The sequence below is a fragment of the Passer montanus genome, unplaced genomic scaffold, assembly GCF_014805655.1.
Source record: "Passer montanus isolate IOZ18808 unplaced genomic scaffold, ASM1480565v1 scaffold5, whole genome shotgun sequence".
In the NCBI taxonomy this organism is placed as follows: domain Eukaryota; kingdom Metazoa; phylum Chordata; class Aves; order Passeriformes; family Passeridae; genus Passer; species Passer montanus.
The window spans coordinates 6,677,125-6,700,738 of record NW_024369929.1 but is presented as its reverse complement, the minus strand read 5'-3'; the positions used below and the strand labels follow the sequence as shown (position 1 = coordinate 6,700,738).

Below are 23,614 nucleotides of genomic sequence, written 5' to 3'. Positions count from 1 at the left end.
CCATCTGCTTCAGAACTGATCACTTATATTAGCTTGCCCACATTAACAATCTATAAGAAATACATCATGCAATGGACCAAAACCAGCCCCAAAACTCAGCTCCTCCAGAATGTAAATATCCCCAGTGTACAAAAAAAAAATTCTAATGCATGACTTTCCTCTAAACTTCCAGGAAAGCCCAAAAGTTACAACCAGCTATCGTGTCTCTTTGAAATAAAACAAAGTCATTTTAACACTTTCAGAATATCAGACACTATGCCACAGGTTGTTAACCATTATTGTGTCCAGCTCTGAACAACAGAACTGAAGTTCTGCCCACTTTTGCTTGTACTGCAAACAAGTCTCTGCATAATAAATAGACATGGAAGGGTGTGTACACATGGAAAAAGAACAGCTCAGTTGTTTGATTGAAATTATGCTTGTTTCTGGTTGTCTAATCTGAGTCTCTTCCTCGGGATTGCAGTAATGCCACAAGAATTTTGTGCATGAATTCAGCCTTTATTCTCCCCAAACTGTCTGCATTATTTATTTATTTACTTTAAGAAAGGCTTCTCAAAAGAGATTTTGCATTCAAAAAAATTCTGGGTCTCTTTCATCCTTCCCTGAGTTAAAAAGATTCCATCACTGGAACTATTGTACATAACCCTTAAACACTCCTGTTCCATGTGAGATCACAATTCCTTAAATGTAAGACCCCTTTCCCCATTAGATTAGTTTTCTTATTGAAGAAATGCTAATGCTAAAGCTTTGAGTGAATTCAAAAGTAATTGTCTTTCTTCAAAAGAAGGAGAATGAAAACATTTTATGAGAATCTTTTACTTTTGTGGCCTGACAGTGGAAGACAGGGATGCACCTTGTCTTACTGCCACAGGATATAACACAGCCTTGCTGGAAACAGAACTGAGTCACTGAATTTTCCCAAATAGAGAGTATTAAGAAAAAATGATGATTTTGAACTATTTCCCAAAACAGCCTGTTTGGACTCATGGTGTAAACTTCCAGAACAGGCAGCTGAGCCAGCTAAGGATTTCCCATTGCAGGCAGTGAGACAATTTGGACTTCTCTTCCTTCAAACCAGTAACAGGCACAAGACCTTATTCATTCTTCTGTGTTAGTCTCCTCTATCAATACCATCAGCACCTTTTCCTATAGATCTTTGGACATTAATGTTTCCTGTAATCACATGATGCAGTTCTTCAAAACAATTGGCAGTGTGCCTGAGTTGCCCTAAACCACAGCAAAAAAGAAGAACCCCAAAGCAGAGAAACCAGCCTTGGTTTGTACAATCACTCTGGGAGTTATCAAACCAGCTGGGAGCAGAAAGCAAACAGCACATACCAAAGTACAGAGGACAGCAGTCAGTCCTCTGCAATGTCACTGAAGGATTGTGTCCTACACTATGTCACTGACAACTCCATACATTCCTATTTTAGAATAAAATGTTTGGACTTCCTCGCTGTTGGGAATTGAAAATACCTTTAGACAAACATGGCAAAGAGTTCACATAATTTCTGCTAGTTGTATCTCCAGTTAAATGACAAATCTGCTTCCTCGTTCAGAGCCACTAAACACAAACTACAAACTTTATTTACTTCTCTGTTTGACTCTCCAGGCACAATTCTCATCAGCACTAGGCATGTGTACCTCTGCCATTGGCAGCAGATACACCGAGCTGTAGAGGTAAAATTACAAAATTTTCTTTTCAAAGCAACAGCCCCTGATCTATTACAATAAACAAACTTCCATCTCCAAGCAACTGATCTCTTAGCAACAAGAAGCACCTGCATAAAAGATGCTACAGGGAGTGATCACCAGACAACCTATCCAGAGCTGGAAGAGGAGCACATCAGGAGCCAGGATAGCACTCTCCACCTGCAAAAATCCACAAGTAGCAGGAAGACTCAGGTAAATTTTCAATTCATATTCTAGCATTTTTATTCAGACAGTATGGGTAGGATGTTAAATAAATGGGATTTATTTTTGTTTTGAGTGGGAAGTATGCCTTCTGGAGCTGCTTTGATCTGCTACTGTAATTACCTTTGTGTAAATTATATGCTGTCACTATCTAAACAGAGGGGTTTTTAGTAGAAAATATGCAGGTCTTTGGCCAAATTCTTGGTAGTCAAACAACAGTAATATGCTATATATTTGTCAAGTATTCTACAAAGTTTCTTTTTTAAAAAACAGCACAGTGTTCTTGCAGAATAGTTATCCTAAGAAAGTGTATTCACTTCATGTAACCTTTCAAGCTGTTTATATTACATCAAAAATATTAAATCATTTCAGTTTGTTATGGATGCTGACTCCATAGGTTAAAAAAACCAAACCTTTTCAGTGTTTCTGTGGTGTCTGATTTAATACTTTTGACTCTCTCAAGTGGATTTTTTTCATGTGTACCATGACAAAGTTATGGTGGAATACACAGCATGGGACAGACACTGCCAGCTGCTGCATGGCAATCTAGAATTAATTGGGAAGTTGTGAATTTTGGACAAACTGACATTTCTAAGCATCATTGTCACAGCACAGAAAAATGGATTGTAAGTGAGGTTAAAAATATGAGATAAAAAAAGTGAGGATAAAAAGCAGGTAGAACAAGTCTTTAACTGACACTGGGAATTTTCTATTCAACCAAAGCTTGATATATCTCAATTGCTGCTTGCTGTGGAAAAGTGCTGTCTTTCTTCTAGCTGCTATATCTCAGTTCATAATGATATCTGATCAATAAAGTCATTTGCAAAAAGAATGGTTTGAGAATTGTCATGCATTCTTTCTCAGTATTTTGTTTTCAAGCACACAGATAAACTTTCCTTCAGGATTAATTTACATACTTTGATAGAATACATGATACTTACAGCCAGAGGAAAAAGTCAAAAATTTAATTAATATTTCTTAGAGTCATCCCTTCTGTGTCAACTAACTTTTTCTTTAAATTGATCAAGGTGTTTGCCAGCAGTAAAAGCACAACAGCAGAAACATGACTATGGTAGGGAGAGCTGGTTTTTATTTGAAAAATTAGAAACAAAACACCTCCCCTGTAGTGACAGAAACCTACAGCAGCTATCTACAGAAACCCCTCCTCATACAGAACTGCTTTGCCACAGCCACAAGCAGCCTGATAAAAAGCACTTCAGAGAGATTTCAGTTGCCATCCACAACTCATTTTCCAATTAGCTTTGAGTTAATTAGAGCTTGTGGTGCTGTGATGAAACTTTGGGGTTGACAGGAAGGAAATGACAGTCCTGCCCCTCCTGCAGAAGTTGGCACAATCCCCAGCTGGGTTTGATGGCTGCAAGCCCTGGCACACTGCTCTGCTCCAGGAGATGGTTGGTTTCAGATGAAACCCTGGCACCTTCTCATGTGGGTGATACTTTTCATGCACATTGTGGTGGCTCATAAGAAACAACAAGACCTTCGGTGAAAAGTGCTAAAATTGGCAAGTTATTTTTCCAAATTCCACCTCAACCACCATATAAAGGCATAAAAAAGAGGCACTGCTCTTACTACAGTAATCCAAACAAACATTAATATTCAAATTGAGTCCTACATTTATAGAGAAGATATTTCCAATGTATCTGTTTCCCTGGAAAAGGGTTTAGTGACCAGTTAATTTCCAGTCACATGCCAGTACTGGGTGATGCTAACAAAACTCTGTTGACCAAACTGACTCCAGACAGTAGGAATGTCAACATTTACAACAGTAATCATAAGTTTGCAATTCCAAACTTCTCTGCACATTGGAACTCACTGTAGACGTCAAGTAGAAAGGGTGACAAGAAATTGAGTTTTGTGGATAAAGTTGTGGCCACCAGCAGCACTGTACCAGTGCAGCAGCATTTTACAAGTGCTATCAAAGGCAGCTGACAGAACTTAAAATCTCAGAGAAGCAGACTCTAGGGATTGATCCTATCCAGCTGTGAAACCAGGCAACACTGACATAAGAACACTCACCAAAACTAAAAAATTAAATCCAAAACAATAGCAGAGGCATCAAATGTAACAATCTTTCTTATATCATAGTACAGATTTTTTTCTCAACACTAAAAAATCATGGCTGCAAAACAATAGCAGAGGCATCAAATGTAACAATCTTTCTTATATCATAGTACAGATTTTTTCTCAACACCACAAAATCATGGCTGTGTTCTGCATTTCTCTTTCCCATGCCCTCTGACATAACTTTAGGCTCCTGCCTCCTCATTTACTTGTCAAGGGCCCCTTTAGATTGCCAGGATGGTCATTGCTGAATTCCCACTCCCAAGCTTCTGCTGAAAGCTGTCATCTCTTCCTCTCGCCCCTTTAGATTGCCAGGATGGTCATTGCTGAATTCCTACTCCCAAGCTTGTGCTGAAAGCTGTCATCTCTTCCTTCTCTCCTCCTCCTCCTCCTCTAACCTAAACAACAGATGAAGTTGTAAGTGCTCCTTAGATTAGATTTCAGAGTAATCAAGTGGTACAGGACTAATCTACCAGGCTGTAATAATCACTCAACACTGCTGGAATACATTTCCATAGTAATTAGATGGGATAGATCTCTACAGCTACACAAATTCCAGCCCACTGCCTCCAACTCTAGAAATTACTGAAAAAGGGGATTATTCCCTCATTTTGACATTTTACTATATTTATGTTTCTTTTGAGGTGCAGAGGATTGAGTTAAAAGTAGAAAATAGTCCTAAAGAAGGCAGAGTGCTGTAGAAGCAGAGTAATGAAAACACCTAGCTTTAAAATGTCAGCTCTGCATGTTGGAACTGCAAACCCATCTGTGATGGGAGATGTCTGAGAGATACAAAGGATCAGGTGACTAAAACACAGTGAGAAGTTATGTAGTGATAAAAATTATTAAGTAATAAAGCAAATGAAAAGTCATTGAGAAAAAAGTACGGTGGATCAAAATTAAAAAATGTCACAAGAGGAGTGCAATATGAGATAACCAATAAATTGTGATGGAAAACTGTCAGTGACATCCACATTGCATCCTGAGAGAATTAAAGAATTAGAAGAGACCACAGAATGCAGGGTGACCCTAAATAAATGTGCAGCCTGATGCTCACAGGGTAATTTACCTCTCACAAGGAATGGTGAGCACTCTCAAGTTTAAAAATGTCTCCTGTCGTGTTCTGAGCTTTAAATCCCAACCCCACAGCCTTTCAGGGAAACAAGACAATCACTCTATCAAGGATGTGACATATGCTCTGCACCTGGTGATAAATACCCACTTCAAATCAATTAAAACCTACTATTTTATTTTTCAGAGGTACTGTATTCCTTGTATTCCTTCAGTCTATATCAACATTGGCAAAAATTGTGGTACAATGGGAGCAGACTTGTAAAACAAAATGGGTTTTGTATGAAATAAGTCTGTTTATTTTTCCAAACTGTTTAAACCTAGATAAGTTGCTTCAAATGCTAATAGAGGCTACTAATGCTTGGGAATTTTTAACAAGTAGCAGATTTTTTCTCTCCTGACCAATGAACCACTCCAAAGGAAGCAGCTCCAGGACACAAGAATGGCTCTTCAAGAGTTATCAGGCATTTTTATGAACTACTTCTCAAAATTAAGAGAGATTTTCAGCTTCATTTCTACAATATGATTTTATGAATTTGCTCTTTTACTGACAGAGTCATTAAGCACAGAGCTCTAACCAGAATAAGAGATGTCACTACAGCTGTCCTTTAGATGTATGAGCTTTTCTCTTTGCTGTGGACCTCGACATCATTCTTCACATTAGCTTTAGCAAAAAAAATGTTTGACAGAACCTAGAACATTCTCCTAGTGCTTTGTAGCCAAGACTCAAAAATCAGTAATCTAAAAGGCCCTCTGCTGGCAGCTGCTTTCCCAGGTGCTGAGATCTGTAATTGCTGCCAGGCCAGGCAGCCTGTGCACACCCATCTATTCTGTCCCAAAAGCCCTTTCCTATAATAAGTTCCTTTCCCCCACTGGAAAGTGGGATTTTACAAGTTTTGCCCCATAAATAGCAGTCCAAACCAACAAATTCCTTTGATCTGAGACACTTCAAACAGCTGCAAGGAAAGGAAAAATTACCTACAGCAGACAAGCCAAAATGAGCAGGACTAGAGAAAGCTTCCTTCATGCACAGTGGGCACTTTAACTCAGCTCCATTTCTAACCTTTTCAGTCTGCTCAGTGACTATTTACTATCCAAATGAGCAGAGACTTCACTCATGGGCAATTCTTGCGTGGGCAGCTCTTAAAAGATGCAATGCATAAAAAGTGGGATAAGCAGTTGAGTGGAAATATTTTTAAGGTGAATTTTTCATGGCCCAGCTGGCTTTTGCAATGAAAAAAAAAGAGGTTAAAAATGCAAGCCCTGAAAATCTGCTTCAATCATACTCATTGAAATGAAGCAAAGAACTCCTCAGTAGAGGAAATGTCAACTGTTTAAGGTCTTGAGAAGCCACTTTGACTAAAGACTGCTTTAGATCAGGTCAAGAGTGTATAAAATATTCAAACCTAATACTTTGCCTTTAGTACTTTTATCTACATGACAGCACAATCCAGGATGTTAAAATTACAAATGTAACAGCAAGGTGTTGGACACAGAAAAAGAAAAAAATTCTTTTACTAAAAACTACAAAATCATGAAGCTGGGGCAATCAAGAATTTAAAACCCAGTCCATTGCTATCTGCATATTTTGAAAAAATAGAGACCTGCCTGCATTCCACTGTCAAAACAATGATAAGCTTTAGCTGTGGGTATTTAAGAGCTGAACGAGACCAAAACTCAGGGTTCATTTTTAGAAAACAAAGGGAGAGAGTCATACTTGCAAAGTACACTGTGCAAACATATCAGGGCCTTCAACTCCACCAGGGCTCACCCTGCAGATATGATATTCATACATGCACATTGGGAGGTATGAAATTGGTTTATTTCACAGCCCCCAAATGCATAACCAGCTCCAGACTTGTCTTCACAGGGAATATGAGGTAATGAAATTACTGTGCACACACCAGAATGTCTTGGAAATGAAAAAATCCAGAAAGCACAATGTACTTCAGAGCCTATCTGTGGCAATGGAGTACAAACACGAAGTTTATGCAGGTTCAGAAAGAAAACAACATGAAATGGAACTACACCCCAAGTGTGGGTTTTTTTTCCCTCTATAATGCTGTAAATTCATATTAGTGAAAGGGACAGAAACTGATAAAATCTTTACATATACACAAGCTTGCTTTTGTTGTGGCAAGGAATAGCACTCAAGGAAATTTAAACTAATAATTACCATTACATGATAAAAATGCTTGCGAATACAAAACATTTTTCTCACAACACACAAGACAAGGGAACAGCTCGAGGGATGCCCAGGATGGGACCTGTCCCTGGACACTCTCAGAGGGGCTGGGCTGCTCCCTACTGCAATAGCAGGGATGTTTCCAAAAGGTCAGCTGGCACATTGGTCATTTTGGATCACAAAACCCCAGGAGCCTGGCACACAAAACATCCAAAACAGACCATTGCAGGCACCTGCAAGGTTTTAAACCACTTCTTACTCTTTGCCCTTATTCCCTTCCTGCACTCCATACGTTTCCTCCTTGGACCATACACACCAGGATTCTCACTATCTATGAACCATCTATCCCATTCTTGGCTTAGTTTAACATCATTACAGCACTGAGGGTCACTACAAAGCAAGCTCTCCTTTTCTCTGCAATGTGAGACCAAAGCACAAGACAAACAAGAAAGCACTTGCTGAAAGTAAATTGTATCTAAAAGCTTCCAGCTAAGTAAATATATCCTTCAAATTTGAAATATTGTTGCAGGAAGAAACAAAACAAATCTCTTCTTAGTTATTGCCAGAGTAGAATTAAGATGTTTTATTAATAAAATATTGTGCAGGTTCTAGCAGTACCTTTCTGTGGTTAAATGAGTTCTCACTCACATTCCTTCTCTCACATATTCCTTCCCAGCTACAACTATTTCTTATATTTTGCTATTTAATTCAAAAACATGCAAAAAACTTTGAATTAATCCTTCTATTTTCTTTATGCATAAGAGACCTGTTGGCTGTCTTTGGGTTTTCTTTCCTATGCTGAGTGCTGGTTATAGCCTGAGTAAAAATATGGCAACAGACAATCTATGGCCCTGTTTGTTATGGCATGTATTATATTTTTCAAAGTATTTAACCATAAAGAAATGCATTACATTATATTACACTATGTTACATTCAAAGGTTGGCAGTAAAAAAAAAGCTATAATACATGTCTCAGAGAAGAAACTGTGGTTCTGGGGTACTTTATCTGTATCATTGAAAATTACCATAGTTATTTTGGAAATTCAGGAACTCTGGCACTACAGGCATGCAGGAAGGGAACAGCTAAGTAAGACAGACAAAAGCTGGCAAGTGAACTCATTCAATGCTTCCACATGTGCTGAAAGTTTAATTTCTTGTGTTTTGGTTAGAGATCTGCAAGGAGTAAACCTCAGTGCTGGCCAGCAAAGTCGATATCAGAGATAAAAGGTCTGTCAGCCAAAATATCCAAAACTATGCCTCAACATCAAGGTCAGAAAACCTTTGTTATTCCCAAGCAAAAAAATGTGTCTGCTTCATGTCTCTTTTGACTTGTGATGAGGCTTGTCCCAGCAGGCACTCCAGGCAGCCACTCTTTATAAAGCCACGTCCAGTGCTGGTTTGCTCATTTGTAGGAACTACAGAGGGCGTGAGAGGTACCACTCCAGGCAGCCACTCTTTATAAAGCCACGTCCTGATTTGCTCATTTGTAGGAACTACAGAGGGGGTGAGAGGAACCAGCAAAGCTGAACACCTCTGAGCTTTGACAGCCTCTGCCTCTCTCCCACTTCTCTCTCTCTTTCTGAAGCAAAGCAGAACCTCTTTGACAAGATGGTCCTGGAAACCCTGAACCCAATGCACTACAACATCTCCAGCCTGGTACCGGACACGATGCCCGTGGCCACCGTGCCCATCCTCATCCTCATGTGCTTTCTCTTTCTGATATGGAATCATGAAGAGACCTCGTCAATACCAGGTACATTAACTTCAGCTATTGGGCCACATTAAAGTTTTCAGAGCAATTTTTGTTTGTTTCTCAAATTTAAGTGACAAAATAATGCTGAATAATCATGGTATGACGACAAAATTTATTACAAATCCGTTTAAGTAATACAGTTTCTTAAAAACTCCTGATAAAGGAAATCAATCTTATTCTAAGTTCAGAACTTCCTTAATAATCGTGGCTTGGACATACGACATTTCTTTTTCAGCTTTATTTTGTGTATGCTAGAAAGCTATAATACTATTTTACAACTCAATGTTCTCCTTTTCATGTGCATTTTAAACTGCTTTTTACATGTTTTAACGTTTAAGTCTCTCTAAATTGCCTTTACTCTAAACAGTTATCTAAGAAGCTGTTCAAATTTTGGTAGGTTATCAGTCTTTCTCTATCTTTAGCACTGAAAACCCTCCAGATCAGAACAACATTGAATTCCCTTTCCCTTCTGGAACATTTTGGGGGCTTGTTCAGACATTGATAGCTCAGCTTATTTTCCACCAGATGCAACACCCTGCTGCATGGAGGAGAGCAGTGCATGGCCTCTCACAGGTGTTGGGCAGGAATAACCCTAAACCAGTACAGTGACTCCTGGAAGAAATCCTGGGAAGAGACCCTTGCCCAAAAGAGAATTTCTTCTTTCCAGGATGGAGCCGTTGTCCCTGAAGCAGGAGCAGCTGGCAGCTGTACAAAGCAGCAATGAAAGCCATTTGCTGTAGGTACCACTGAAAGCACGACAGGCTTCCTCAGCCTGTGAGACTTCACCAGCACTGCTGCAGCTTGAGACAGCTCCAGAGCAGGACTGCTGGTGTGACCTGCCCTGCTCAGCCTGTGACTGCCACGTCCAACACCTCCTCTCCAAAGGGAGATGCTCAGAGGGGTTTTCTTGCCTGTGAGCACTGCTGAGAGCAAACCTCTCTTCCCTGTTTCCTAGGGCCAGGATACTGCATGGGAATTGGTCCCCTCATTTCACATGGCAGATTTCTCTGGATGGGAGTGGGGAATGCCTGCAACTACTACAATAAGACATACGGAGAGTTTGTCAGAGTTTGGATCAGCGGTGAAGAAACCTTTATCATTAGCAAGTAAATCCTGGTTTTCTGTACTTAATAACTTGAAAAGCTTGATATCTTTACAACCTTTTTGCTATTTCATTCTAAAGCAGAATTGAAGTTATTATTTTCAAAATTTGTCCTAACAAAAGGCTATTACTTTCTGCTATTCACAGACCCTTTTTTAACCTTGTGTCTCTTTAAACTTCTGCTACTGAAGTTTTAGTGAATTCTGCTAATATTTTTTTTGTAGACAATAAAATACTGTGGCTCAATCCTAGAAATAATTTACCATTTATTTTGCTATCCATTTATTATTAAGATAACATTCAGTTTAGGGATCAAGGCTTACTGCAATGTGGGATTAAGTAAAATTTTCATTTTCTGTGTTTTTAAATTTCTCCTTAAAGTGGAAGTAAATGCTTGAGTGTTATGGCTCCAATTCAGCGATTTAACTAAGCAAATGCAGCATTATTGTATTAGGAGTAATTCCACTCCAATTAATGGGATTATACTTAGGTTTCAATTATGCACAGTATTAAACATAATGCAAACTTCAGCCTATCATTTTATTAGCTCCAGTGGATGATTGCTTTCTCCTTAAACTGGATTATTACAAGTCATGCCATGAAAAAGAAAAGAGAGAAAAAAAAGTAGTAAAAGGTTTACCACATGTAATGGATAAAGAATCAGAACTTTTTAAGTAACAATGTCAATCAATTAATTTTTTCATTAAGTAAAAGCTTTTGAAACACAGTGCAGCATAGAGAATAATCACAGAATTTGCCACGTGGTGCAAGTTAGCTTCATCTCTATTTAAACCTCTGCAGAAAGAAGTAATCATGACAAGAAAACTGTTTGCTTTCCTATCCCACTGTTACAAATACCAACTAAAGCAGTAAAGTGTTCTGATAATTCTCTGAATGCTTTGAAAATACCACCAACTCTTATTGTTGTCTTTCCCTTTGTGTTACCAATTCATCAGAAACAAACCAGGAGTGCTGCTAAACAATGCTAGATTTACAGTAAATACATTGGGTATTTTCAGACATTTTTGCTTTAAATCACTGGCTATAACTAGAAAACGAGTATTTAACTTTTTTTACAGCAAGAACATAGAATAAAATTTTCAGTGGATCCTAAATTCACTGCAAAACTAAACATAACCTGGCTTCTGCAAAAGAAAATCATTGTCATCTTTTTTCACCAATGTCATTCTGAACTTTTAGCACCAAATCTAAGGTGCTGAGGTGCTAATGCACAGAGAGAAAGACTTGCAGTCTTGGTTACAACAGCTGGTGTCTTTTGGTGGACTTCATTAAATAGTTTCATAAAGAAAACCTGCTTATGCATGGTTGCTTGACAAAACCCTTCCTTGAAACATTGTGATGTGTCTCCTACATAGAAACACATAGAAACGTAGGCTGGGAGGAAGACAAATGAGCCTGCTGCACCTTCTCCTTTGTGGGCACAGCTGTCAGAATTCAACACCATCTTTTCATGTTCAGGGAAATACAGACGGTATACCCTGACATGGGAAAAAACTTAATATTAACTTTATCTCCAGGTCATGCAAAACTATGAAACCAATGATGTTTGCAGTCAATAGCAAAAGCCACATTTACATTACCTGACTGAAAAAATTAACTAAACCTATGTTAGCAGTCTGGAGTTTGGCCCATAGACTATACTACACAGTAAAGACAGAAGCATATTGTTTCATTTCAAATCTTTGTTCTGATTTTCTTTCTTTTGGTTGGATTCTCTTTGATCACTGTTTCATCACATCCACATTTCTGAAATGCTGGCTCCCTCTAAAGGAAATTATATCTTAAAGCAAGAATGCTGTCTGCCAGCACCACCAAGTTAATCTTGCTGACTGTAAATATAATTATATATATCATGGGTTTCCCTTACATGTCTCTTTAAGAATATTTATTATTTATCCCACACATACCATCATATTTTGATGATGCATATTTAAGTGATGCATATATTTTTATGCTTTCAGTATGTGTCTGAGAGTGACCAAAGAGCTACAAAAGAATACATAGCATTGACTACAGAAAAGTAAAACTGTAATTTAGTACACATCAAATATTTTACCTTATCCTCTGAAATACCTGACACTGGGCACTGCCTAAGTATGTCACAGATATCTACACATTTCTGTGTATACGCATTATTCAGTTTAAAATCCTTCATTAACCATTTGCATTTTAATTGAAAACTAGTTTAAACCTGAACAGAATACCTTATTGCTTTAATATAAATTCTGAAAGCATTGATCAGATTTTTAATTATGTAAAAGATTTCTAATTATGTAAAAGGAACAACATTTCGTGCTAAGCATTGTACATGCTGCTAAATTAAGAATGCGAGTCAGCACTTGGGAGCAACTGTAAAATGTCAGAATACAAATGCTAAATGTATTTACATTTACAGAATACATTTAAATACATGTATTTAGTCTGTGAAACACTTCTTTTATTTGGGCCTTTTTCCTCCTTCCTTCCCCAGATCCTCAAGTGTGTTCCATGTAATGAAGCACTGGCACTACGTGTCTCGGTTTGGGAGCAAGCTGGGATTGCAGTGCATTGGCATGTATGAGAATGGGATCATATTTAACAACAACCCAGCACACTGGAAAGAAATTCGGCCCTTTTTCACCAAAGGTAACCCAGGGTGCCCTGACACCCTGCCTCACTGTGGCACACACAGCCAACCCTCCCTGAAATGCCATCTTGTCTGAAACCCATCCCTGTATTTTCCTTTCAAAGAACGATAAACCAGTGAAGCTCCAGAGTGGTTTTACACCAGTCACTGCTATAACAATACTTGCCATTTTATCAACACTTCTCTCAGCACTCGAGGCATTACAAGGAAGGTGCAAGAACTAACAAACCTTTTGTCATTTTGCACGAACACCCCAGCTCTGTCCGGCCCCGGGCTGGTGCGGATGATCGCGATCTGCGTGGAGTCAACCACCGAGCACCTGGACAGGCTGCAGGAGGTCACCACCGAGCTGGGCAACATCAACGTGCTCAACCTCATGAGGAGGATCATGCTCGACACCTCCAACAAGCTCTTCCTCGGGGTGCCTCTGGATGGTACTGACAGCTGCACTTTTGGGCCTTAGGATGGCTCTGAAATGCATATCCAAGGAAAATCCATTGACACCGCTCAGTAGTTTTGTCTCAAAATAACAGAGCAAGAACAGACCCTTGTATCACCATATAATTAAAATAGATTTCGTATCATGTTAGTTACAAAAGAGTTTTATAGGACCAAAAGTATACATTAGCTTGTCACCCACCTTAATGAATTGGACCATTTAAAACTATTTTCATGCACCAGCTTGGTACAATTCCAATATTAAATTCTATCCATGAAAGAATCTGAAATCTTTCCGCCAAATTAAATGATTTCTCTGAAAAATTCACTTAAAAATTGTCTTACTTGACTAATGACCTTTTTTTCAACGTTTCTTTTCAGAAAATGCCATTGTGCTTAAGATTCAAAACTACTTTGATGCCTGGCAAGCACTTTTATTAAAGCCTGACATATTTTTTAAGATTTCTTGGCTGTGCAAGAAGTACAAAGACGCAGTGTGAGTATCAACCATTCTACAGAGCATTTGCATAAGATTCTTTCTGTCTTTTTATGAAGGAGCATTTCCCTTGATGTTTTCCTCTGCCTTTTAGACACTAAATTGTGACACTTGCAGAGGTGGCTGCTGAGGTCCCCTGTCTGCAGGGCCAAGACAGAACCAGGTTTGCACTGGTGGCACAAGTAGCTGAATTCTGGGACCAGTTTAAAGCTTTGTCTATCCAGTCCCAATTTATTCACCAAAATATCAGCTCATGCACCCTAAAAATGTGAAACTAAACTTGGGTTCAGACAAGGAAAAGCCATGGCATGGATTAAGTCATCTTTGCTGTCCAGTTGAGGACAATCAGAGCAGGTTACAGCTCACCCAAACAAGAAAACCCATTTGTCTTCAGGGCACAGCCCCCGTGGGGTTAACCCTTGGGCAGTCCCTGGTCATTGGATCTCTCAACATGCATTCTTGAGTCAACCACCCATAAATGAGTTAAAACCTGGTGCTTAGTGTGATAATCTATTTCAAGGTTGAGGGGCTTTTTTCCAAAATAAGGAACAAACACCTTGTTGTTTGTTCCTTATTTTGGAAAAGGATGTTGTCTTTTCCTCTTTGCAAAAGCACAAAATGCCTCTTCCAGTTTTGTGATCTTGTTTTCTGCCTTCTGCCAAAAGAGAGCTGGCTTTGAAAAGAACTGGCAGTTCACTTTTTTCATTTTGGATTTGTTTTCCATCTAATGAGTGGAATTGCTCCTCTTAGGAAGGATATGTAATAAATTACTTTGGTAGTGCTACATAACATAAGGGCTTTAAGGAGAAGATCGGGTTCACCCAAATTGAGAGTTCTTGAGCACTAGACACAAGATTCACCTTCTCTAATATTTGCTTGCTAATTTTATTACAGCATTGATTACTGCTTTATCCTATAATGCTGATAATAAAATATTATGGCCCAGTTATTACCAGAAAGCCCCTGCAAGCAAATATTGATATTTCAAAAGCAGTCCCATAAGAAAGGAACTTGTTAATAAATTTTTGTTGCAAAGTAAAAAAATATAAAGATTTCTGGATTTAAGGCAATGCAAAGAACCACCACAGAATATGAAGACTTGTAATATTTTTCTGATAAACTTTGCAAAAAGGATCTCTTACTATTTCTTATACATAAAATGTTTATAAATACTGAGATCTTTATGGGGTTTGAAGTTCTAAATACATTTACCCTGGAAACACAAATTATCTATCTCAACAGTAACATACCCACATTTGAAAAGCCTCAAGATTTCATTCAAAACCTTTTCAGAATACTTTTTTTAAAGAATTGCCTTTGAATCTATAACTAATTGAAAACTCCCCCAAAGTTTATAACAACTTTTGAACTTTACTTTTTCCACCACTGAAATACAGACTGTTGACACAGTATCACTATTTAAATATGAAAAGTTTAAATCAACTCTTCTCCAAGATACAAATTTTCTGACAGTTGTCTACATTTTTCTGAAAATCATCACTTATGTTCTCTAAATTCATTTTATCTACTGATAAAATACAGTACAAAATACAAGGAAACAAACAAATTCTTCAGAAATGGTAATACATCTTTAAAATACATCTTTATTCTTTAATAGTGTATATAGACACCTTTCTCTCCTTTTCAGTCTATTCTATAAAAATATATTAAGATTTCATTCCAGAGTGACAAGCAATTACTTGAGAATAATAACAAAATACACCTTGCCTAAGAATTACTACTTGTGCAGAGAACCTTATAACATTTTTAGGAATATTTAATTTCTGCCATCCTTAGATGCTTTCCTTGGTATATCTCTGTATTTCTAATCATACCCTGGTGCAGATATTTATCAATATGTTGGATTTCATCTGTTTTCAGCAAGGATCTTAAAGGAGCAATGGAAATCTTAATAGAACAGAAACGACAAAAGCTTTCCACTGTGGAAAAGTTGGATGAACACATGGATTTTGCATCCCAGTTGATTTTTGCACAGGTATTGGGAATTTACTCAAAATGTGGCTAGATTTGATTTTCTTACATTCTCCTGAACACAGGCTTTGTAATTTAATTTTTATATGCCTCTCCAAAAGTCACATCATCATAAAGGGATGCTGAGTGGGTGCTGTGAGTCCCTGAGAGACTCAAACAGGAATACCTGTATTTCAGGATCAGGTGCTTGTCACATTTATTTCAGCTTAAACACAACCCTAAAACTCTTGCATCTATACCTGAGTGTTCTTCAGTCTTTCCCTAACCCCTGTGTATTATTTCATGTATTGCCTTTTGTTTGCAAAGGTTTCAAATGCTATGTAACTCCTATCTTGTATAATCTCTGACAGCTCAGAAACTCAGTGAGGAAATGCAATAAACTGAAAAGAACCTGAGCTAAGAATACACATTTCTGGTTTTCTGCAAGGCACCACACACCCATCAGAACATGGGCTTGCTGTCATTCTCTGAAAGACAAAAAAGAAATGCTATTTAGTGTAAGATAGACTGCCCAGAAATTGTGCAGTCTATAGGACCTTTGTTGGCATCAGAGGTCAGCAATCAATATTTTCTCCAAAATTTCCTTTTTTTCTTTTTTTCTTTTCAGAACAGAGGGGATCTGACTGCTGAGAATGTGAACCAGTGTGTGCTGGAGATGATGATTGCTGCTCCTGACACTCTGTCTGTGACTCTCTTCTTTATGCTAATCCTGATTGCAGAGCACCCCACAGTGGAAGAGGAGATGATGAGAGAAATTGAAGAAGTTGTGGGTAAGCAGGAGCTGCAAAGTCACTGATATGGGAATATAACTGTGCATCAGCAGTGATCCAATTTAATTTATTTAAACCTGAAAATTTTAAGCATTTTCTCCTAACAGAAATGTTTGCTATAAAACATATGAAATTCTACTGTATGTGAAAGATTATATTAAAGAGCAAATGAAAAAATGTGAGAAATTTGTAAAATAAAATAAAATAGGAATCATCAGAATTTATAACCTATTAGAAATAATGTGGTATATTCTCACCTCAGCAACCACAGTGTAAAATCAGCATTCACCTCAAGTTTCACTGAAATTATTTTCCTGTTACCCTGAAATAGCAAAAGGGGGCACTTGTTTCAAATAATTCTAATCACCAGTATTTCTCTGTGCTAAAATACAAAACTTAGAGAAGTTTCATGATCACTCTAGAAGGAAAAGACTAGACAAAATTAAAATTATATTCTGCTGTCATCCATTTTGATCTCAAATTGGCCTCCTCTAAGTACTAATTACTAACTATTCAAAACACAATCAAGATATTCCAAATCTGTATTCTTCCCCTTCTCTAGCCTTCATTCAAAGCCTGACACTGAACCAATATAGAAACTAATTTCATCCACTCTTATTTAAGTCTTACTTCTGGTCTGTTAAACACCGGGAAATGTATCACAAGTCTTTTACTCTTTTTCTAAGGTACTTTTAATAATCCTTATTGTACTGTCCTCATGAGAATACTCACTCACTCACTTTCCCTGCTTCTTTCTGAAGCCTTACCCTGTAAGGTAAGAATGTTGTCTATTCCTTAAGGAGTGCCCAGCACAAAGTGCCTTCTGTCTGCAAGCCTGCCCCAGCTGCAGGCAGCCTGCTGCACCTCCCAGCACAAACCCTGCTGCTGGAACCTGCCCATCCTACCTGGAGTTGTCAGGGATGGGATGGACACCCAGCCACACGGTGAAAATTTAAGGTCCCCACAGAATTAGCTCCAGACTATCCCCAGGTTCTGTTTGCTGTCAGCTCCTGGAAGATTTATTTGCTGTGCCTTGTTGGTCTCTTGTGCAAAATCCAGGGAAAGACCCCCAGAGTTTTGTTGCTGACTAGAACAAAGACTCAGAGTGAAAAGAAAAATATGAGAAGATTGTTAATTAACAAACTAGGGTTTATGTTAATGAGCAATATACCAGATTTCCTCAATAAGCAAGGCTACAAAAAACTCCTTAGAAGCTGTTCACCCTTCCTACAACTTCAGAACCCGAGAATCTTCCCAAAATGTTCTGATATTTGTACAATGAAGCTATTAAATTCCTAACCAGCTAATCTCTTCATCATCTGCTTTATTCCACAAGGCGACAGAGACATCCAAAGTGATGACATGCCAAACTTAAAAACTGTGGAGAACTTTATTTATGAGAGCATGAGGTACCAGCCCGTGGTGGACTTGATCATGAGGAAAGCGTTACAGGACGATGTCATCGACGGCTACCCCGTGAAAAAGGGCACAAACATCATCCTCAATATCGGGCGGATGCACAAACTCGAATTCTTCCCAAAGCCAAACGAGTTTTCTCTTGAAAATTTTGAGAAAAATGTAAGTTTTCTGCCTTGTTTCTTACAGAAGTTTGGATATTTTTTATTGCTAATGCCTCTTCCTCTTACTTTGCTCAAGAACTTTGTGACCATAAGACTGTTTTCACTTATTCTAAGTGCCTAGTTAGCTACACAACCTGCTGATTACTGTTGCTATTATTATTAGAGCTGGGCAGATATTTCCCTGCCAAGCTGCCTCTTAAATAAAAAATAATTATAATATAGAAAACAGTTTTTTCAGACATAATAGTTTTGATTAAAATTCTCTGATTAAATTTGTCAGACACACATGGTTGCCATTATATCCCCTGACACTGGACAAAACAAAGAGGTTTTAGGGGCTAGAGCCATGCCAGCAGCCCACACAGAGCTGAGGCTGCCTGAGGATTCTCTGGAGAGCTGAAGCAGCGTAGAAGCTTCTCAGAATCTGGGGATCTAGTGCCCATGTTATTCTTTTTTTTTTCTTTTTAAATTAACAATATTTTATAGACCATAATGAAATTTTTAACTAACTTAATACTGCAGATGTTGAGTAATTAAGTTCTTGTTCTGCACTGAATTTCAAATGAAGTTATGTTCTAACTACCGGGAGAACTATAATCAAAAGCAATATGTGAATATTTTTTCTTCTTGTAATCCCCTACTGTTCAAATCATCCTTCAGATTATTTACTCAGACCTCTGCTCTGCTGATTACTGATGAAACAATTGGTTTTGTGAAAGTGTATTTGTTCAGCAATAATAACCTGGAGAGATTAAAACTGCACTGATATGTTAGCAGCTGCACACATGAACACTGTCAGCAGCAACTTCAGCTTTAAAGACAGAAACAGACTAATAAACCAAAGATGGATTTTAAATAACTACTTTAATAAACCAAAAAATTTTATTCACAAGTAAAAACACCTGAAGCAACAGCTAAGAAAAAAAAAAAACCAACAGAGAGAGAGATGAGTGTTCAAGCCAGAAAAAAACTTTAAGGTTTACCTATTTCTTACCACAAAAACTAAGAGTATCAAATATGACACACACAAAAAACAAGAATTAATCCAACTAGTTAATATTTCTCAACTGCTGTTGGATTACCCTGAGCAAATCCTGCACACAGCATTAAAAACAACAGCTCAAAAAAAAGTTTTTGTAGAAAATTCAAGAAGAGAGTAAGAGATGAAGTTTATCAAAATTACAATTCTCTGTGAATAGACTCCATTTTGCCACCCATTATTTGCATTCCAAGTATTTCTATCAAAACTGGATATCTTGCTTAATTTACGAGGACATTTTGCTACTAAAAATATTTCCCCTTGACCAAATATTTAACCACACATTTTCTATCTGACTTGATGCATTCTGTTTGCCACATAATTATTCTGGCAGGCACAATTTTCCTCCAGTTCTCTAAGTGAATAGCAATCCACAGCATTATTTATGATAAGATGCCATTGTTAGAATCTAAACATTTTTCCATTTTCACAGGCTGTGCATTTGCCATTGTGCTGTACTGCCAGCTGCTGTACTTTCTCTGTGTTATAAACACTTGTGTTTATCTATAATTTTTCCAAAAGCACAGCTCAGTTTATTTTAAAAAAATTAAACAGAACACTTCTGTCAGTCTGAAAATAAGAAAAAGCAGTACACTTTTTTCCAGATGATTTGATATAAATAAATGTTTTCTACTCTATTCTTGTTAAAAAGGAAATCAGAACATGGTTAATGCCTAACTTGTTTAAAAAGAAGTTACATAGATGAAGAAAAACAATTTCTTTATAACCAGACTTTCTTTTTAACTGATCTACTCAATGGCAACAAAAGTAGCAGAAACTAGCTGTTGATTCTTCAGTAGTCCTGGGTGTCCTGCACTTTGTATTTCAGCTGACAGGACAGAAGACAATAATTTTATGTGTTATCTCTCTATTATATATCCAAAATTTTAACATTTTATTTTATGACAAATTAGTTCTCAGAAACATTAGCTTTATAATTACAAATGGAGTAGGTGTAAGGCTTAGTGATTTAGACAAGGCATGAACCTGTGTTTCAGATATTTATAAGCTTTATAATGAACATTTTCTGAAGAACTTTTTAATGAAATTTAACGCATTTGAAGAGCAGAGGCTTCACTCCATTTCACAGCTTGTGGTGAAATCCCTGCAGTTCTCAGGACAAACAGACAAACACATGAACAGAATTCAATTATTTAACTCTACAATCCCTGCTACCTCTGAATTTCCAAGGGCTGGTCCATACCTCTGTCAGTACCTGTAGCTGGGCCTAACTAGGGTGGGATTTCCAGCATGAAATGAGGAATTGCTCCTAAAAGATTACATCCACAAGTTGTTCAGAATGTATCTATTACCAATTTCCATCACTATTTACACTGCTCCTATGGAGAAAAACCTGTCTCTGAGTTTATTCCTTTTATTCCCCGCAGGTTCCTTCCCGCTATTTCCAGCCCTTTGGATTCGGCCCCCGGAGTTGTGTGGGGAAGTTCATTGCCATGGTCATGATGAAGGCAATCCTAGTGACTCTTCTGAGGCGCTGCAGAGTGCAGACAGTGAAAGGAAGAGGCCTGAACAACATCCAGAAAAACAATGACTTATCCATGCACCCCATAGAAAGGCAGCCTCTGCTGGAGATGGTTTTTACACCCAGAAGAAATGCAAACCAGAATCAGGGTGATGGAATGGATCAGCACTAAAGTTACAGCATTTTCTCAACCACTAAGAAATATTCACCATTCCTGGTTAAATACAGAAAGTAAAACGTTTTGTTGCCCCTAAATGACTTCAGGTGACACCGTGTTCTGCCTGTGTTCAGAACCACAGGCCACAACTGGACAGACTGAAGGTACAGAATATTTGTGTTGTAGATGAAGCCATGCTATACAATTCTTGATTATTTTTTAAAAGCGTAGAGTTCAGACAAAGTTATGCCTTCCCTTTCAAACACTGCCAGTTCAGAGGTTTGAGGGTCAACAAACGAACACACCTGATGTGTGTTTAATTCCCTTTTCCCCCACGTCCCTGAAGCTGGACCTAGCAATATCTGACCACAGCAAAAGCTCTAATTTTCTCTTTTCAAAACAGCTGAATTAATAATATTAGTTCATTTCAAGACTAAGAAACAATTTAATGTATTTAAGACATCTAAGTTGTAAAGAAATGTTTGAACAAGAAGTCATTCAAACATTTTTCTTTACCATGTTTTGCCGTCCTGTGGAACAGATACCAAAGATTTACAGTGTCACAGAGATTTTACCAATAGCAGTAATTTGCAGAGTACTAGGTAATACTGATAGTTGAGATAACTGTCCTATGTTTTTAAAGCCCACTCTGCTGCTGGATGGGATCTGTAAACACCTTCATAAAGGCCAGGTGAGAATGAGGTAATTAACAGACATTACCACCAGCATTATGTGAGTGGGGTGACTTTCAGCCCCACTTCCTCTCCTGATTGACTCTAGAAATTTCCCACCTCCCATCAGCTTGAGTGAAGGAGGTCAAATTCCCCCTTTAGCTGCCTAAGGTGTGCCAAATCCTTTTTTTAACCTGTTTTAGTCGCTCAATTCTACTTCAGAGAGTAAGATGTGGAGTTGTTGCCCCTGTTCTCACACCACAGCAGGAGACAGTGTCCCTCCCTAATGATCCAAATAACTCCTGGTGCTGCTTCTGTAAGAGCTCTGGGCTGTGTCCTGCTCTCCAGCATCTTGCTCCATGCCCACTGATGTAGAGAGGTTCTGTGCTGATAAACACTCTCACAAGAGGCAAATTTCACTGGGCAAGTGCCCAGAGTTTGGTAGTGACAAAGGAGAGAAATTCTGAACTAACAAGCAGATTTCTTGGAAATGTTTTTCAAGGTGTTTTGCATACACAGGTTTTTATTTTAACTATAAACCAGGCTAGGGTTTATACTTAATTCTTAACAAGAAATAGGCACAACTACTCAACCTTTCTGTTCAGAATTGACCATTCTTGAAATTTCTACAGTCTGGACATTGATATCTCTACTAGCTCAATGAGGAGTTGCCAGCTTGGTCAAGAAGAAAAAGATCTTCCTGGCTAAATGACAACATTCCTTGAGAGAGACTTTCCATTTTCATTAAGCTTGAGTTTTCATACTGTGTAACACAAAGAAAGGGATTTTCCAGATAAAGTGCCTTGATGAAGACAAACAACCAATGTACAACAAGCTTTATATTAACCTTTTCCTTCCAAGTAATTTAAACTACAATAGAAGGCAAGGGAAAAAAAAAAAAAAAAAAAAAAAAAAGAAAAATTGTGTCTTTACTTTGAACATATAATTAAAATTTATTAATTAATCTATTGCCTCAGACCAGTGATCGCAGGCACAAGTCCAGCAGGGAAAGATCTATCAAGTATCACAGAAAAATTGCAGAGACCCAACAAATAATCATGTGCCCCACACAAAGGTAATGAATTAGACTGGGAATGGTGACAAAGAAGAGGAGCTGCATATTTAGGATAATTCTCAAAACAACATATAAATTTTCTACAGTAATTAAAAAAAAAATCAAACTTGAAAGCCCTTATTGAAGAAATTATTGCAGCTAGGTTACTTTTGAAACTTTCTCCATAACCTTTGCATTATACCAAAAATTACAACAATGAAGTGCAATCCTGTACCACCTGTACATACAGAAAAAACTGGGCAGTTGAAGACATAAAGAAACAGCATTTAATGGTAAGACTCAAGGGTCTTTTCCAAATTAAAAGGTTCTATGTTTTCTAGGATTTCTATTTTTTAGGTCATGAAGTGTCACAGTGGTATGAATCTGTGGAATATCTAATGTGACCTCTGTTTCTACATTCTTTGTACCCTTTAAACTAGGAAATTGATAAAGCAGTTGGAATATGAACAAACACAACCATGTTCAAAACCTTTTTACTCTTTCTTTATCATATCAGGGTACTTCAGTGGACATGTATTTCTTATTTGCATAAGAACCCTGAAAATAAATCCACTGAAGGCTTTTTTTCTTGGGAATAAGCTACTATTTTATACACAGGATACATATCTTTGCTTATTTCACACACAAAACCAATTTTGTAGTGATAATTTACTGTCTGATTTTCCCACTTAATAATTAAAGGCCTCATCCAAGTAAAATTTTTCACAGGCTTGAAATAAATAAATTATCATTTAAATTTTGAAGTAATTTTATGAAATCAAATAGATGAAAAATGCATGCTGCTCTGATTTCTTGAATGTATTCTATATTGTTGAATTTGTAGGCTGGAACTTCAGAAAAATGATTACCATAATTATTCTATGGACAAAATAAAGCAGTATCATTTTTTACTTTTTGTCAGCAAGACAACAGAGTTATTTCCCATTGTGTGTGAAGTACATTCTTTCTGGTATGTTTTGAACATAGCATTTCTGGTCCTCTGGTTTCTACAGTATTTAGGTTGGTCCACATTTGGACAGCAGAGCTGTAATTAATCTGAGCTCTCAGCTCATCCGAGTCCTGTTCTCCCTGACTTTATTTTGGCTGTTCCCCAGTGGTCTGTTTGCATGAATATTTGCACTGCCAGGTCCATGTCCCCATCCCACAATCTCACACAGGC

General features: G+C 37.8%; 2 protein-coding genes across 3 annotated transcripts in view; one reads left to right on the top strand and one right to left on the bottom strand.

Moving 5' to 3' along the window:
• The window catches only part of GLDN (gliomedin), a 92,491-nt gene that overhangs the window by 29,711 nt on the left and 39,166 nt on the right, over nt 1-23,614 (bottom strand). The gene's annotated exons all lie outside the window — the stretch shown is intronic.
• On the top strand, nt 1,814-23,345 carry LOC120508816 (aromatase). Its single transcript, XM_039722744.1, has 10 exons — nt 1,814-1,905; nt 8,838-9,005; nt 9,961-10,111; nt 12,599-12,753; nt 13,012-13,188; nt 13,574-13,688; nt 15,570-15,684; nt 16,288-16,450; nt 17,787-18,028; nt 20,458-23,345. The coding sequence occupies exons 2-10, from the start codon at nt 8,861-8,863 to the stop codon at nt 20,722-20,724; spliced, it is 1,530 nt and encodes a 509-aa protein (XP_039578678.1). The 5' UTR covers nt 1,814-1,905; nt 8,838-8,860; the 3' UTR covers nt 20,725-23,345.